Here is a 16974-nt window from a genome sequence, read left to right as displayed (position 1 = left end):
AAATACATTCTTTTCTTTCTAGAATTTGGTGTAAAAAATACTACAGTACACCCAGGCTAAAATGCTTTACATGCATACAGGCACATGAGCACACACTTTTTTAGAGTAGGCATCAAGTGCGCTTTCATAAGAATGCATGCACACAGCATACACTCCACTCCCTACTCAGGCAAAGAATTCATGCACACATACACACCCCTCCCTACCCAGACACAGAATGGTTGAGTGTCAACTGCTCAGAAAAGCTCACAAGAACTAATGATCCCCACAGGCATGCTGTATTTATGGTACCACTGTTTTCAGAGATCTGGTCAGTACCTACTTTGTAGTTTGACCTGGTAATCATTAAGTGAATCTTACCTTATACTACCCCTGTCTCTGATCTTTGATAGAAGAAAACCACTTGTGTTCTGTACTCGTGTGGTTCTAAGGAATGGTGATGAGATGTTTTGTCTAGTAGTTGTAGCGAGATGAATATTTTGATATATGTTTTCCAATTCTTGTGAAAGGCAAAAAGCCTACTGTTTGGGAAGCTTAATGAGGAGTTAACTATTTGTCTTTTTCTTAATGTGAGGACTAAGTTATTGGTCAGGGCCAATGAATGGCTACCTTTTTAAAGTATGAAGAATAAATTTTAAAGACTGCGATAATTTTAGATAAGATGATGTTCGAAATTCAGATATTGAGGTTGATTTTTCTGGTGGTTGTCTGTGGTTGTTTTAGTTATGAATATGTTGTATTGTTGTATTTGGTACATCTGTCATTTAATATCTCCATAACCTCATGTGCTTGGTACATCATGCAGTGTGTTTATTGTGCTTGCATCCTGTTTATGTTCATTTGACTGTTGCATTCTTTTCTTGAATGTTCTGGTCAAATTCAGGGGTCCTTCTGAGCACAAAGTTTGCATGCACAGGCATCAGAGGGGAAAGTGCATTGTTAAAGATGGTTGGTTGTTTAATACAAGTTTGTTTACTAAGATGATATCATTGCAAGTTAGTCCAGTCTTGTGAACAGATAAATTGGCATTAGCATTGTTCAGCTACACATAAGTGCCTGCCCTCTAGTTGCCAGTTCGTGCCCTTGTTAACTATAAAGCAGCCAAGTCCCTTATTAAAAGCTAACCCCCTCTGTCTGTTCAAACTGTTGCAAGTCTACCGGTCAGAAAGGTCTCCTCACTCCTCAAATAATGATCCTTTGTCTTCTGAAAAATTAAAAAGAAAGCTTAACAACTTTTGGGCGTTGCTCATTTTCTTTTGTAGGTCTCAATATTTGGAATTCATCGACACTTCTCCTTTGTGCCATGTCTTCACTTTCTGCATTCAAGTCAGGTTTAAAAAACACCATTCTTCCAGCACTTTCTGTTATAACTGGGTGTTCTGGTGGATAGTTTTCCACTCTACTTCCACATCTTATGTTCTGTTTTATTTTATTTATCTGTTTACTATTTCTTTTTCTTTGCCATCATAAATGGTGCTTGAAGTTTTCACTTTGAGGGACAAATGTGTTTGAAATGGACTAGTCATGTGGTGGTGCTGGTGGAAGTGTGAAAGTTTATTTGAACTCACAGAAGCTGGAGACGTCAAAGGCAGTTTTTTTGTTCCAAATTGTGAAAATGTGTGAGATTAACCAGAGGTTTAAAACAAGCATCCAAATCATTCATTTAGGACACTTTGCTCAACAAACAGAAGGTATGTGGGTAATGCACATTCAGGTTTAAATGACAAGGTTTGCTGACTCATCATTCTTGGACTATTCTGTCTCGTGCATTGCCATACATACCTATGAGTAATAATATAAGAACCCTTGTAAAAGGATAAAATAATTTTTCTGAATATAAATATTTTTTTTAATCTATCATATTGTACAGGTTGTGCCACCCAAGCTGGAAGAATTCAAGAATGAGTTTAACATCATAACCACCCATCGCTCCTTCACTGTAGCTACAAGGTCAGTAGATTCCTTCATGAGGTCTTACACCTACATACACTTACACCTTTTTTTTGCTTTTCTTTGTGCTGTTTTATGATGGGAATTAATAATGTATTATTATTGTCATTTGCTCCCCCTTCTATTGGGCAGTGACCCTTGAATGAATATCAGTCTTCGTCATGGAACTACTAATGACTCGTTAAAATAAATTATCATGAGCTTATGCTTACCTGTTTTAGATAAATTTCAAATACTGCAGACAGAGAGAAGAAGACAGCATGGTATAGTGGACAGACCTGACCTTCCTCAGAGCCCAGCGAATGACAGAGAATCAGTTGAAGATGATGCTAGGGCATTTCCTTTATAACAGCTGTTGACCTGGTCTTGCACGTTTATTTCTGATGAGAATATTCTAAAGTTTCCTCATAGGTATTTGTGATGACTTTCTTTTAGACATGCAAAATGAAATGGTCAGAACAGGGCATTCAAAAATATTTCTGTGGTTACAGCACTCCTTCTGAGCGTGAGGAATGGCTGAACGCACTTTGGAATGCCATTGATGAGAATGCAGAGAAGTACCACACATTTAAGTCCCTGCAACAGGAACCACAGGTCAGCTTCAGCATTTCATGTGCCTAAACTTGTCAGATTTGATTTTTTTTTTCAATTGTCACTAATGAGCAGCTGTTAAAAAGCACTCCTTTTTCTGGTAGACAGATTGAGTAGAAGTTTTTAATTTATGAATCTTTTTCAGAATTCGCTGATGGACAAGGATTTTGTGCTTGGTCATAAAGCACCTCTCTGGATCCCAGATGCCCGTGTTACCATGTGTATGTTGTGCATGACAGAGTTTTCTATCACATGGCGAAGACATCACTGCCGGGCATGTGGACGGGTAATTTTGAGAAAGTCATAGATATTTTGCTATATTATCATTCAAAAGTTTGGTACCACTTTTTGACATATAATAAAAATCATCAAGCTTGTTATTCTGTTGTCATAAATTATGCTAATAAGTAATTATTGCACTATCAAGTCGCTTGAAAAGTTTAATTTCCTGCTTTAAATACTATTTGGTCCCAATTACTAGTTTTTAAATCTATTTTATGTGCGGGACAAAGAGATAACTGGCACAAATGTCAAAATTTCTGTGGAGCTATGGGGACATCTCTTTATGAAATGAGGAAAGATGGATCTGGGCAAGGCAGAAATATTCTTTTTTGCCTCTGCATCATTTTGTGTGTGTACCATTTTGTTGTTATTTTTCAATAGATCATCTGTGGAAACTGTTCTGAGAACAGGGCACCTCTGCGATACCTTATGTATAAGCCAGCTCGAGTGTGTGATGATTGTTTCCAGAAGCTGGAGCAAGGTAAGATGCATCTCAGTGCATAAGTAAGATAAAAGATGCATTCCAAAAACCCTTACCAAGAATAACCTCTGGAGAGTATGCATCGTCTGTTATTTGTGTTGTTAAATTCTGTTTGTGTGGAAGAATATGGAATGAGAAGTATTAAATTGGTCTGTTTGCATTTAGATCTTCAAGTTGCAATCAGCAAGGTTCCTGGATGCTCTGGATTTTGGGTAGAACAGAAAACAGAAGATGATGTCACTAAACATCAGTTTTAGAACTGCAGAAGATATTCATTTCCATATTATTTTGCACTGGATTGACTCCTAATTGTTGCTCTTTACTTCTGCAGAAGTACAAAACTGGGAAGAAAAAGAGAAAACCAGAGGAGAAAACTCTTCCACAAGTACAGATGGAAAGACTCCAGTAGCTGCATCCCAGGAATCTCCTCTCATCTTCAGTAGCATCAAGGCACGTTTTCAGAAGATCCACAAAAGCAAAAGCTTGAAGAAGAAACCCAGCATGGCTCGTCCTTCTGTTTTGGTTGAAGTGAGTTTATTCACTTTTCTATGTTTTGATGTGCCTCTTTGTGTAGATGTTAAATCACCACTATTTTTTTAACCATTTTGTGACAGATCATCTTTTGCTAGTTTACAAAGCACACCATTGTTGTTCCATGCCATGTCTCAGACCAACTTAAGAAATGGACTGATTTTTACACAGAACAGAGTTTGAGATTTAGCTATTGACATGGTCCTGGCTGGAAACAACAGAAACTGAACACTGTATCTCAAATGTAAATGCTTAGGCAAAACACTTTCAAGGAGAAAGCGGTTATAGCTCCTTTTATGGCTGCTGTTCGCAGGTGCATGCCAACGATGAGGGTTCAGCTATGAGTGGTTACCTGTGGGTGGCAAAGAACAAGAAGTGGAAGCGACTGTGGTTTGTTGTCAAAGGCAGTGTTTTGTACACATACAAGGCAAGTGAGGTGAGTGCAAGGCCCTTGCAATTTGTCTCTCAGACTGTAGCCAAACATGTTTTTGCCGAGATGTTGTAGTTATTCTTTCGTAATCAAAAAAAAGCTTATTTAGTTTTAAGAAAATAAGCATGTAGATATCTTAATGAGCGAGAAGACATCCTGGTGATAAGTAGATAGATGTCTAAGTATTAAACAAGTGTATGTAGCAGGGTTAGATGTGATTCTTCCCCCAGTCTCTCCACAACACCAAACACAACACTGTCGTGGGTTCTAGATGGTTTTAATCCGACGCCAGTCGATATTTCTGGCAGTGGCGAACCTTGATCTCACATACTTTTTTCTCTCACACTAACTGCCCTGTCCCCTTATATACCCCTCGGGTGGGTCACTTTTCGCGGTCTTCTGCATCAGCACTATTTCCCGCAAGCATCAGCACTTTTTTTCGCAAGCATCAGCACTTTTCCCGCATGCATCAGCAAAACTATTTTCGGCCTCTTATGAATCAGCACTTTTTCCCGCAAGCATCAGCACTTTTCCCGCATGAATCAGCAAAACTATTTTCGCCCTCTTCCGGCGACCACCTACCATCGCCGCCCCCTTGTCTACACACTACCATATACACCCCCTCGAGGAGAAATGTTGTCCTCGACATTTAAAACTAGAACCCATATTTTTCCAAATGTAACGTGCTATAAAAATATATACATCTTAGGCAAACTTATAAACATAAATGTACAAATTGTTGCTGTAGCCATGTTGCGTTTATAACAGTGGCCAGACAGCCTTAATGAGCGTGGTCACCACAGTCTCAGGCAGTTTTTCTAAAGATAGCTTGCTCAGCAGCATTTTCAGTTTGTCACATTTAAAGCTATAATTGTCTAGTATTTGCTGCTGGCGAAGTATGTAGTCTTCGCTCCTCATCCACGTCGGTTGCTGACGTGGCCTTGTGGACGCTCGCGGGGCGTGGCGTGGTGACGGGGGTGGGGTAACCACCGCACGTCGCGTAGCGCCCTCCTCGTCTCTCCCTCCTTCCTGAACATCCGGCACTTGACTGTCGTTGTCATTGGGCAGTGGAGGAAGGGTGGTGCTTTCTGAATCTGGATCAGGGAGTGGCCTGGGTGGTTCTGCCTCATTTTCGTCCCTTGCTTGCTGTTCTTGGTCACTGTCATCACTCGCCGGCGGCTGCCCTCTTGATCTGGTAGTTGGCGGCCGGGTATGTACGACCACAGAGCTAGACGTGTCACTGTCGCTCTCATTTTCACCGGCGGATGACTCTGCACTAGATGTGTCGTCCTTTCTGAACTGGCGGCGTAGTTTTCGTTTCCTCCGATAAAGCGAGTAATCCCTCGCATCTTCTGGTTGATGCGCATCCTGTATTAATCCGCCCACTGGTAGCAACATGTTGCGGCGAAGAGTCCGTTTTTTCTTTGATCCGTTTGTATGCTCTGTTGCGTCCTTTACACGTGTGAGTTTGCCACTATTATTAGTTCCACTGGTTCCAGAATTGTCGGTCTGGACGCTAATCATGTCTCTGCCCGCCTGCTGTTTCACTGTCAAATCAGGCGAGATAACCACTGAGTTTACAGAGTCTGGTGCCGCTTCCGTCATACCTATGGCACTTTCACACGGAACATTGTTAACTGGTCTGATGGTCGTTGTCTGTAAACCACGCGCGTACGGCTTGTTGCGATTCATGCGCGGCGCTCTGTTCCGCATCGCTAGGCAGCGAAAGGAACGATGCAGTACTGGTTGTAACTGTGCGTCCTGCTTGTCTTGTGCCTGGTGCATAAGCTGTTCCAGGACATTGGTACCTAGCTGCACTGGAACACTGTCACTATATCTGGTTGCTGGGATGACCAGCAGTAAGCAGGGGAGACTATCAGTCCCGCCCCCTGCCCCCTCCACTCGTATATCCGCTTGGATGTATCCTAAGTACGGGAGCATTCGGCCATCCGCACACTCAATACGTAGCACTTCTTGAAGCGGACGGACGGCCAGGTGTGCCAGCTTCTGGCGATGGAATGTCTCCGTCACCGTTGATACAGTGGCACCTGTATCCAGCAGCGCTGCCGTGGCCACACCTTCGATGCAGACGTCTACACACGTGCTGGGACCTATCAATGTTTTCTCGCCAGCGGTACCGTGTGCCGGCGGACGCTGGTCAACCCGTTGCCCCTTTCTGCAGGTCAGCCTGTAGTTTAGGGGCTTGCGCAGATGGTCAATGCGCATGCGACACCCCACTTTGATGTGGCCCTTGCCGCCACACCTGAAGCATGTAGGCCCGTCGTCCTCGTAGCTGGAGCGTGGTGGCCGCTGGTTTAACGCCTTGCCAGCCGCAGGGTCGTTGCGTGGTCCTTGTTGCAGTTGGTGCTGCAACGATTGCACCTCGGCCGACAGTTTCTTCACCTCTGCACTCCAGTCTCCGGCCGGGATGGCTTGTGCAGCGTTGACCGCCGCTTGCTTTCCTGCACCTGTCTTTGGTGCTGGTCCCTCGGCCTCCTGCTCGGCCTGCCTTAAGCTGCGAAATAGAGCGTCCACGTCTGTCTCCATTTCGAACTTGTATGCAGTTCGGTCTTTTAGTGGTTGCCGTAGGCCTCCCCACAGTCTGCAGCGCAGCGTCTCGCTGTATGCGCGTCTTTCTATCAGGCGCGCACTCAGGGCTTGTGTCAGGATGTCTTCTATGCGACACCGCCACTGCGTGACATTCTCCCCGGCCTCCTGGCGCGCAGTGTAGAAGGACCCGAGTAGGTCTTGGTTACACACCACGAAATCAAAAATACTGTCAAATTTCTGCAACAGCTCGTTCAATGTCGCGTGCGGGCCCAGACGCATGGCCACTCTGGCCGCCTCGCCTCTCAAAGAACGGCGGACAGCCTCCAACACTACAGCGTCTGTATACCTCCCCCGCAAACACATCAGTTCATACTTCCACAGGTCCAGCGCTGTGTCGTTCTTGCCCCCGGAGAATGGCGGCAGTCGCGGTGTCTGTGGTCCGCTGGCATTCAGCGGCGCAGTGTCCACTCCATCCCTTGTCGCAGCGTACCCTGCCACCCATTGGCGCAGGTCGGCAGAGGTGTCTGCTGTTGGCTTCACTTCCAAATTCCTGAAGGCCTCCAACACTCGCTTCTCCTCTTCTGTTAGTTCCATTATTCTCTGGCGGCACTAAGCTGACTTGATTAGTTCAGTTTCGCCCAGTGTCCCACATTGGGCGCCAAAAATGTAGCAGGGTTAGATGTGATTCTTCCCCCAGTCTCTCCACAACACCAAACACAACACTGTCGTGGGTTCTAGATGGTTTTAATCCGACGCCAGTCGATATTTCTGGCAGTGGCGAACCTTGATCTCACATACTTTTTTCTCTCACACTAACTGCCCTGTCCCCTTATATACCCCTCGGGTGGGTCACTTTTCGCGGTCTTCTGCATCAGCACTATTTCCCGCAAGCATCAGCACTTTTTTTCGCAAGCATCAGCACTTTTCCCGCATGCATCAGCAAAACTATTTTCGGCCTCTTATGAATCAGCACTTTTTCCCGCAAGCATCAGCACTTTTCCCGCATGAATCAGCAAAACTATTTTCGCCCTCTTCCGGCGACCACCTACCATCGCCGCCCCCTTGTCTACACACTACCATATGTATGATATAGCAAAATTACTCAGAAGAGTCATTTACACTAGGCCAATAATTGAGTGAGTTCCAATATGCCTGACTCCTTTGCTGCAGGATGTGGCGGCCATTGAGAGCATGCCGTTGCTGGGCTTCGAAGTGACCAGGATGACCACTGTAAGTATGATGTCACCAGGGTTCTAGTTGGGTGCAATTTGTTTTCTAATAACTGGGAAAAGTTCAGTGCAAAATAATATTTCCCAAAATTTGAGTGGATGCCTCTCTTCTGCTGTCAAGGTAAAGGCCTGCAAAACATCACCATGCACAAAAAAAAAGGTCAGACTAATTGAATCACATGGAGAGTTGAGGTCTCAGCTTTTTGTAATAGACAGCAATGGTAGGGCTTAGTAAATGTGCACCTTCCGTTTCTGGATTTTGATGAAATGTACGCTCATTTTAAAGTTTGCTGGAAAATAAAGGAGAAACTGCAGAGTACTGCTGTTTCTATTGGAAATAGACAGTTGAGAGATCATGCCTTATAAAGTGATCACATCAAAACATACAAGGTTGGTGTTTACTTCCTTTTATGTGAGCATTTTTGGCTTTATTTGCAATCGAATACAATGAAGATAAAAAAAATAAAAAACCGTGTAAAACATTTGTTAGTAAAATAAACAGGAATCATTTGATCTGATTAAACAAGTACTTATTATGTAAGTGAAATGCAAACTATTTTAGAAATTATATTGCTTACATTTCACTAGCCTTAGTTTACAAATGTTTGCTGACTACCAACAAACATTTTGTTCTGGAACCATTGTGTGCACATGCCATGACATCTCCCTCAACAAACCACACTTATTTTACTTTAAAAATTTTTTTTACTTTCACCCATAGTCTGTGCTGGTAATGTCTCTGTTTGGAGATGTTTGTAGATATATATATATCAAGAAGGAATGAGTGATATTCACCCCACTGGAAAATATTATCTTGCACTGAAATTAACTCAGTCATTGGAGGAAAATATTGCACTCCTACAAGACATTTTCTGAAAGTTTCTAATTCTGGGATTTTAAAAAAAGCAAAAATGCAATGCAAGTCACATTCAAGCAAACAGTTGCTGTTAGGGATCTATGCCTGTAGTGAGTTGGAACCTGTAAAACAGAAGAATGACCATGGGTGCTTGTAGCTTCAGCTCATTTTAATTTGACCAGATGATTACGACTGCTTTGCCTGCTTGCGTGAGAACCTCAGAACCAAACAAGGACATTTTCTGTGCAGTGGTACCAGGGAGCGGAACCAGATCTTATGTTTGAGCTGAAGCATCAAAATACACAGCCTCTAGTGTTCAAGTCCCGTAGCAGCACCGGTGGTGACCCATCTGGAGCTGCTGCCACAGGCCCACCAGAAACTCCAACTTCACCTGGTGTCATACCACACATGAAATCCAGCTCAGACACCACCACGCCTCGCCTCATCTTTCGAACAGACAGTGCTGCTGCCACCACCAAGTAAGGGGGACCATTCTCTTTACATTTTGTTTTTATTAGGTTCTTGCTGGGATCCCCATGTACACCTACTAACCCCTCCCCCTCCACCCATAGAAAAGGCAGAAACCTGAAGGTTTGGATGTAACTCTGTTTACAAATAGAAATCAGATGGAAAATTAGCTATAGACCAGACAGACCCAAATGTCAAGCATTCTCAAAAAGTAGTCTCCAAATAGTCTTTGACAGAATGACAAATCAATATAACAAAATATAATTAAAAGTTTAAAGTAATGTGAAATAAATTGTTCTACCTCATCTATCATGAAAAAGCATTTTCATCAAAAATCCATAAGAAATTAGGTATATCCATTTGCATTCCCCTCTCCCTAACCAACAAAAAATCTGGATCAGGATTATACAAAATATATCATCACTGCAATGTCTACCCCTTTAGTTAGTGGATTTTAATGGCCTTACATCATGTACAAAATAAACATAACATGTGATGAAGATTTAGTGTATGAAATAAGTCCTTTAGTTTAAGTGGTCTCATATCATGTACAATAAATAAACATAACTCATGATGAAGGTTTAGTGTATGAAATAAGTCGCTGTCCTATCTGATGTGTGTCAGTGACCCAGGGCTAAGTATCTGACCCTGCTATAGCCCAGAGTGTCAAGTCATTGACCTCTGGCGCTGGCAGGAATACAGTGTTTCTAGCGATAGGGGAAATAAAGAACAAAAGCGAGGGGCTGGGGAAGGGAACTGGCAGTTAGTAGGTAGATGGGGGTTAGTAAACTGAGCTGCTAGTAAATAGACAGGGCTGCTAGGGGTTGACTAGAGAATAACAGGTGTGTTTTGTTAAGATACTGAAGTTTCAAGGTGAAAAAGTCACTAGCATCACGACAAGAGCAATGTCACCATTGTTTTTGAAAGGAAAGATGCATAGGGGAAAATTTCAAATCTTCAGATCAGCTTCTTCCTGTCCCTGTGGTAAGGGATGTAACTCCATGCAAAAACGATTCATCTAGTTAAATGATTGTATTTCATTACGTTTTGTTTGCATAGCTTTGGAGTTCCTATTGACTGTGATGTAAGCCTTTGTGCTAAACGGGTCACACATATTTATACTATACATTTCTAAATGTTTGGAATGTTCTAAATCACAACATTTCTTGCCATACATAATTTCTTTCTGTTGCACTTTTTTTAAAATTTCATACTTGGGGAGGAGACTAAGCATTAGAGGGAGGAAGTTCTCATCATTGGCAGAGAGGTTTGTGAGCCATTTACACTATGCATCAGACCACGTGTGTCATCAGCTGACCACTATCTTAATTGTGTGCTGTTGTTTGTCTCTTACAATAGGTGGGTGACTGTCTTGAGGGAGGCATCTGTGGCATGAGAAGAATAGATAGCTGTTTGACATCATGTTAGAACACCACATCCTGCAGTTTCATGTATGTTCTACTACTATGGCTGCACCCAGCAGGTACTTCACGTCCATTTAAACATTTCTTCATCCTGCACTTGCCTCACAGACATTCAATAACCATTGTCATGTCCTGCAGCTGACCAACATTCTACCAACATCGTCACATCCTCCAGATGCCTTAAACATCACATCTTGCAGCTCTCTTCTGGGCTCCAGGCAGCAAGAACATCTTTTGTGTGCATATGTTTGTGTGTTTGGTACGCGCGTGTGTGTGTGTGAGACAATGTAAGCATATAAACGCAGGCATCACAGGTCTGTTTGTTCACTTGTATATTGGTGTGTTTGTGTATAATAACCCTTGTACATAATTTTGAATACATGTACCAGCCTTTTTGAGTGCTGAGGATGAAATGATAACATGTATAGGCTTTGGCCCTGGCAGTTTGTCCACTGTTCTTGTCAGCGCATGTTTTGCCAAGCAAGAAAAAGCACAAAGAAATGCTGGCATTGTTTTGTGCAAGATTTGTTGATATCTGATGCAATCTTTTGCCATGAACTTTGTTGAGTTTGCAGACTGAGTATGCAGTTTTGTTGTTTACACTGTGTGTGGGGGTGCAATATTGTTAATTAGAAAAGATGGCTTTCAAATCTATTGCAATATGAGCCTTCTCATAGCTTTGGTAACTTTTTTTTCTTCTTGAGAAAACTCATTCATGTAAGAATTCTTTGAGAAATGTAAGTTATTCCAAAATCCATGTATGAACATCACACTAGAAACCATCAAGACAAAATGCCTTTCTAAAATATTGGCATAATAATAAGTGCATTTGTATATTGCCTTTCTCCAGCAACTGCAGTAATAGGAGTAAGATAATAAGAGTACACAGAATAAGAGTGCACTTGCGTAGCATGCTTCACTGTCAAAAAGACAAGCTCAGTGCACTGCACAGGAAGGGTAAATGAAGAAACAATACATCAAGATGAAGCAGTGATGTAACACAACATCACACAAACTCACAAAGTTTCTCAGAAGAATGTGGGCGACCTGGTGGCACATCGGTTAGCACCTGTCACCAATACAATGAAGGTTTTCTGTCCTGGGTTTAACTGTCATCTCGGGCACGCTGTTCTTTGTCTGCATGTGGCATATGTTTATAGGGCTGGCTGCCTTGCCGTGATACTGCCTTAGTTGTTGGCTCGGTGTAATTCCACTAATTCCACCCACTTCTCAGAAGAATGTAGGAAGACTAAGGCAGGTGGAGATCAGCATAAAGAACGCAATGTAGCAAAAAAAACCAAACAACAACAAACAAACAAACATCTTCAACCCGTTAGCAAAAGCAAGATTACCCCAGTTAATGATATCAGACGATGGATCTAAATATAATCGTTTGTTGTTCATTCGTTTCATCAAGGCATTCAAGCAAAGAAGTTGAAGTAGCAGGGAACCATTAAACCATGAAAGCAAGTGTTTACAGAGTATTATTATACCCTTATTGTGATTACTTTGTTTTTGGTCACTTCTCATGCTTATCATGAAGTGGTCACTACCACCATGTTTTGTCATCAACACAATCATTGCTAAAATTTGTTTTTGTGTTGCAGTCAGAAGATGACAAAATTAGTGCAAGTGATTTTGGTCCAAGTTTCAAAAGCCTATTTGAGAAAAGGTTAAATTTGGCTCAGTAGCCTTACCAGTGAAATTGCAGCAAAAACTGCCTGTTTTGAGGGAGAACCTTGTTGTCTGGTATCTATTTTTCCTACAAAGTTATTTGAAACAAAGATATTGAGGAGATGCTGAAGGATTTACCAAGAAATATTTTGTCCCCCTTTACTTTGTGCCTGAGCAGTATTCTTTGCCGTTACAATCACAGTGCCTTGTTTAATGACTATTTAGCAATTTATTGTCTAGTATCTTATTATTGGTAGTTGTGCCTTTTGAAGATATTTTTTTTGAAAGAATTTTACTAAATGTATGGTCCCATTGTCAACCTCCCTTCCAAGTTTCTGACAGTGTATGGCTTTTTCAACACATCAAGTGCCAAATGTGAATTGTTTACACCTCTACTTTTTTGTAAATGCCACTGAATTTCAGGTTTAGAGGAAGTTGTATGATCATTCTATTTTTTTTCATTGTATTGCACTTAAACTGTTCAATAGTGCTGTGCTTAAATACTTTTTCAATATTAAAAGATGTTTTTAGTCTGTAAATTTCAAGTCACAAAGAAATCTCATTTAGTTCAGAATAGTTAAGAATGCAATGAGGTATGTGAAACGATACAAAGTATACCAAATCTTTTCTCATTGATTCTTCTGTATAAAATATACAAAATCTCTTCTTATTGGTTCTTATGTACAAAATGTAATTTTCAGATTGTAGTCAATTTTTAGGAATGCTGTAAATAGCATTAAAATATTTTACATTCAAAACGCTTGCAGTAGATGCATCATTAACAACAACAACAACAAAATACAGAATGCTTCCAGAAAAAAATAACAGCATCAGAAAGTTGCAAACTTCACGTGAGCTGGATTCTTACTTTAGGTGGTCTTGTACACAAAGTTTTATTTATTTATTTTGTGCTTAAAGGTTTCTTTAAGTCTACAATTAAGATGACTGATGTCAGTTAATGCTGCAAAGTGGAGAAATTTAAAAGTATGTTTCAATACCACATTGAAGGTGTGTGAGAGTTTGTTTTTAAAAGAAATGTTGATATTTATTCTATGACTGATAATACTGTGTACTTGAATTGAAAGTCTGTGCTACTTTCAACATTTCAAATAATAAAGCTGTTTGCAACAGATATTGTCCTTCCTAGATCTGCTTAGTAATTGATTTTTGCATTCAAAATGTAAATCATCACTATAGTAGAAAGGTAGATTGATCATCTTATGACTTCACATAATTTAAAGTATGGCTCTACATTTAAAGGAATTAAAGACTTAAGCTAGCACTTTCAAAGCTACATCATGAGCCAAAAAAATTATATTTTTGAAGTATGAATTTGCAGAATTTGAATAAATTTTATAGGTTTCAGTTGGAGACGTTTATGTGAAGTCTGTATAAATAAATGCGAGAAGAGGTATATAGCCAAGTACTTAGAATTCATTTAGTCATCCCTTGACTGGTCTTGAGAGTGGGAGCTAATGGGGGGAGCTCATGGATAGTTTCAGCTTCTGACAAGGCCCACTTCTCAGGTCTGTCTTAGACAGTGGTCCTGCACAGAATGACCAGTCCCACTCCTTCACATTTGTTAGCCTGTTCTTCCTCTGGCCCCCATGCTGACAACCTCCTTCCAAGGTACCTTGAAGGATAGTCGTTGACAGAGTGTTGCGCTGGGTCACATGACCAAACCAGACCAGCTTACGCAGCTTGAGAATAGGGGTTCCTGGTGTCCTACAAATGTGGCAATCATGCCTCAGACAAAAGTCACTGGCTTTATGTTGCCTGTACAAGATCCACAGCAGTGTTCACAAGCACTTATTAAAACTACTGGATTTTCTTCTCCAAATCAGCAAGCAAAGTTCATGTTTCACATCCATAAAGCTGGGCTGGTACAACAAGGGACCTATATAGCTTGTACTTGGTAGTAAACTTGATGTTATGGCTGCACCAGACCTGTCCAACTTGTCCACTGCCGCTGAGTGTTCCAAATGTTATCTAGATGTGGATATTTATCTTGGAGCTGCCTTTTTCAGCAAATATCCATAGTCTTTTTGGGGGACGGGGAGGGGTAGGTGGCTTATACACTTGGGGGCACCTATCTTCCTGTTGCAAAGGGAAAAACAGAAAGGAAGAGGAAATGGGCACCATTCATAATGGTGTAATTATCTGTTTTTCAGACTATGAGAAAGTTATCATAATTTACAGTTTCATTCTGACCATTTCTGAGCTACACCGGAATCTTGTGGCAGTCTTCAGAGCGCAGTAGCCATAGACTAAAATCAGTCAACGTTTCTCTAACTGCAACAGGGCTTGGACCTCCAAAGTCAGCAGGTATGGCATGTTGCCAGTACTGCCTCTGTAGCAGTGCTCCTGTGGCTGTAGCTATACAAATAAAAACAGCCTCAAGGGACCACTAGATACTTATAGTTAGAAGCTGCTACCTATTAAGCAAAGTGTAGCAATCCCTTCAAGCTGATTCGATGAGATTACAAAAATTTTGTTGAGAGTTCCACAATTCTTGGAAGATAAACTGGTCTTTTTTGGTAATTTTTAGATTTTTCATTTAAACAGAATGTGTACCTGATTTATCAGAGAAAGTTGAACTTCACCCTCAATATGCCTATGCCCATGATGTGGTGGACCACTTACATTCACTGCCCTAAAGGTCACTAGGCTAGGGGACCCGGTACATTTACTGATCTTTTGCTGCTTAAACTGTTTATGTCATGAAAACCTATGTGAACCTATTTATTGAATGCTAATTTGGCAATTGTACAATAAAACATGAGTATATGTGTACTTTCCCTTATTCATCATCATTCATTTTCTTTAATTAGATTGGTTGCTAAAATTTTGAGTTGCATGTTTGATTTTGGTTTTTGGTTCCTTCCACTTCCTACTTGCAACATGCAACAAGAAATCAGAAACTTTATACAAAGTGAAGTTTATGTCTAATTGTGTGACATGGTAGTTAAACCAGTTTTGTTTTTTTGGGGGGGTTTTTGGTTTGTTTGTTTTGCTATTGTGGCAAGTCATTTCCTGTGGAGCTTTTGAGATTTGACTTCAAATAGATCAGATGGGTCATACCCAGTTTTATTTTTTATCCCAAGTCACATGTGTGCCTTAAAACTTTCCCAAAGGATGCATGTATTTCGAATAAACCTCTTTGCAAATAGCTTGAGGTAAAAAGTAACTGGATGTTTTTTATCTGTAATCATATCACACCAGTTTGTGACCCTTGGATTACCAGAGTCAGTCAGTCCCACCCTTAGATTGTGTTTGGAGTACAGTTAGGACCAGCACAGAATTTTCATAAGTGTCTTTTATAAAATTGCTTAAACTTGTGGGCACTAACAGGTCCAGGTAGTCTGCTCAATGTGATGCACGTTAAAGACAACAAAGTGACAATCAACCATACAATAAACTTACCTGTCGGCAAACAGGTAACACCATGACAGAAGAAATTTTCTGGAAGTTGGTTAAATATGAACCCAGGCTGATCACTCGTACTGTTTGAAGAAATTGTGTAAACATCTAAACATCTTGTATGTAACATTTCTGTTCATGCCACTGTACAGCTGTGTGACCATAATTACTAGTATTGCCTATGTGAGTTAAAGCAAGAAGTGGCTAAAGAGGATCAACAAGAGTGACTACTGTTATACTAGAACTTGAATTCAGGCAGCAGTCACGTAATGATTTTTTTACATACTGGACACTTTCCTTTGTATCTTTTTAATGATATACCCAGCAATGTAAGTTCATATATTTTTCTCAGGAATCAATACGGGATGGTAGCTGACAAAATCAGTAGGTGTCAACTGTGTTTCCAAAGATCAACCTGTAATAGAGTAATAATAATTTCTAAACTGCTTAAGAACGATTTTAAAGGGCTCTTGCTGATCCTCTTTGAAGTAACTCTTCAAAACGTGTAAACCTCTGCAAGTTATATTCTGTTCACTTTTTTTGCACATAAAGCTGATTACAGGAGAAACTTGTGCCTGACCATGCATATTTTTGAGGTGTGATCTTGTTTCAACACCATAGGTGGTGCATGCAAAGTTGTCTTTTTCTCACTTTCGCAACCTTTACGAAGTAGTCCCTAAATATGTGATCACTACACAACATGTGAATGTTACATAATTGCAATAACAGCTGTTCATAAAATAGAAAATTACGAAATCCATCAAAGCTGTCAATACTTGATTGTATAAAGGTGATTCATATTTATTATATGCTACTGACTGTAGTTGTGTATGGTTGCATAATGCATAATTCGTGGCTGCATACGTTCAGATTTCAAATGTAATAAACAAAAGCTTTCACTGTGAACGCAGTAGTCAGAAGCAAATGTTGTACTGTCTTTGATGTGATTGTTTTCAAAAGGCAAGTTCATGCAAATCAGCATAACACTAACTTTGAACTTGTAGAACGGTTAAAGATCTAAAGATTGGTTTCTTGGAAGGTGAAGAAAAGCAGGTGTCTAGCTAGTGTGTGGACAGCTTGCATACAAA

The 16974-nt window shown here is 40.8% G+C and overlaps 1 protein-coding gene across 3 annotated transcripts in view; it reads left to right on the top strand.

Annotated features, from left to right (window-relative positions):
* Nucleotides 1–16811, top strand: part of LOC112571682 (FYVE, RhoGEF and PH domain-containing protein 6-like) — a 35120-nt gene extending 18309 nt beyond the window's left edge. For 2 of the 3 annotated variants that reach the window (XM_025250877.1, XM_025250878.1), the window contains exons 14-23: nucleotides 1263–1331; nucleotides 1871–1950; nucleotides 2442–2544; nucleotides 2687–2827; nucleotides 3205–3304; nucleotides 3636–3832; nucleotides 4149–4271; nucleotides 7986–8045; nucleotides 9150–9379; nucleotides 10728–16811. In XM_025250877.1, the coding sequence (XP_025106662.1) occupies nucleotides 1263–1331; nucleotides 1871–1950; nucleotides 2442–2544; nucleotides 2687–2827; nucleotides 3205–3304; nucleotides 3636–3832; nucleotides 4149–4271; nucleotides 7986–8045; nucleotides 9150–9379; nucleotides 10728–10764 (1140 nt within the window). In that variant the 3' untranslated portion in view covers nucleotides 10765–16811. The remainder of the gene's footprint in view (nucleotides 1–1262; nucleotides 1332–1870; nucleotides 1951–2441; nucleotides 2545–2686; nucleotides 2828–3204; nucleotides 3305–3635; nucleotides 3833–4148; nucleotides 4272–7985; nucleotides 8046–9149; nucleotides 9380–10727) is intronic. The other variant, XM_025250879.1, reaches the window with a different exon arrangement.
* The last annotated feature ends 163 nt before the right edge of the window (nucleotides 16812–16974 follow it).

This window comes from Pomacea canaliculata, linkage group LG9 (assembly GCF_003073045.1).
Source record: "Pomacea canaliculata isolate SZHN2017 linkage group LG9, ASM307304v1, whole genome shotgun sequence".
NCBI lineage: Eukaryota > Metazoa > Mollusca > Gastropoda > Architaenioglossa > Ampullariidae > Pomacea > Pomacea canaliculata.
Note: the sequence above shows the minus strand (reverse complement) of the source record. Positions and strands in the feature narration are given on the sequence as shown.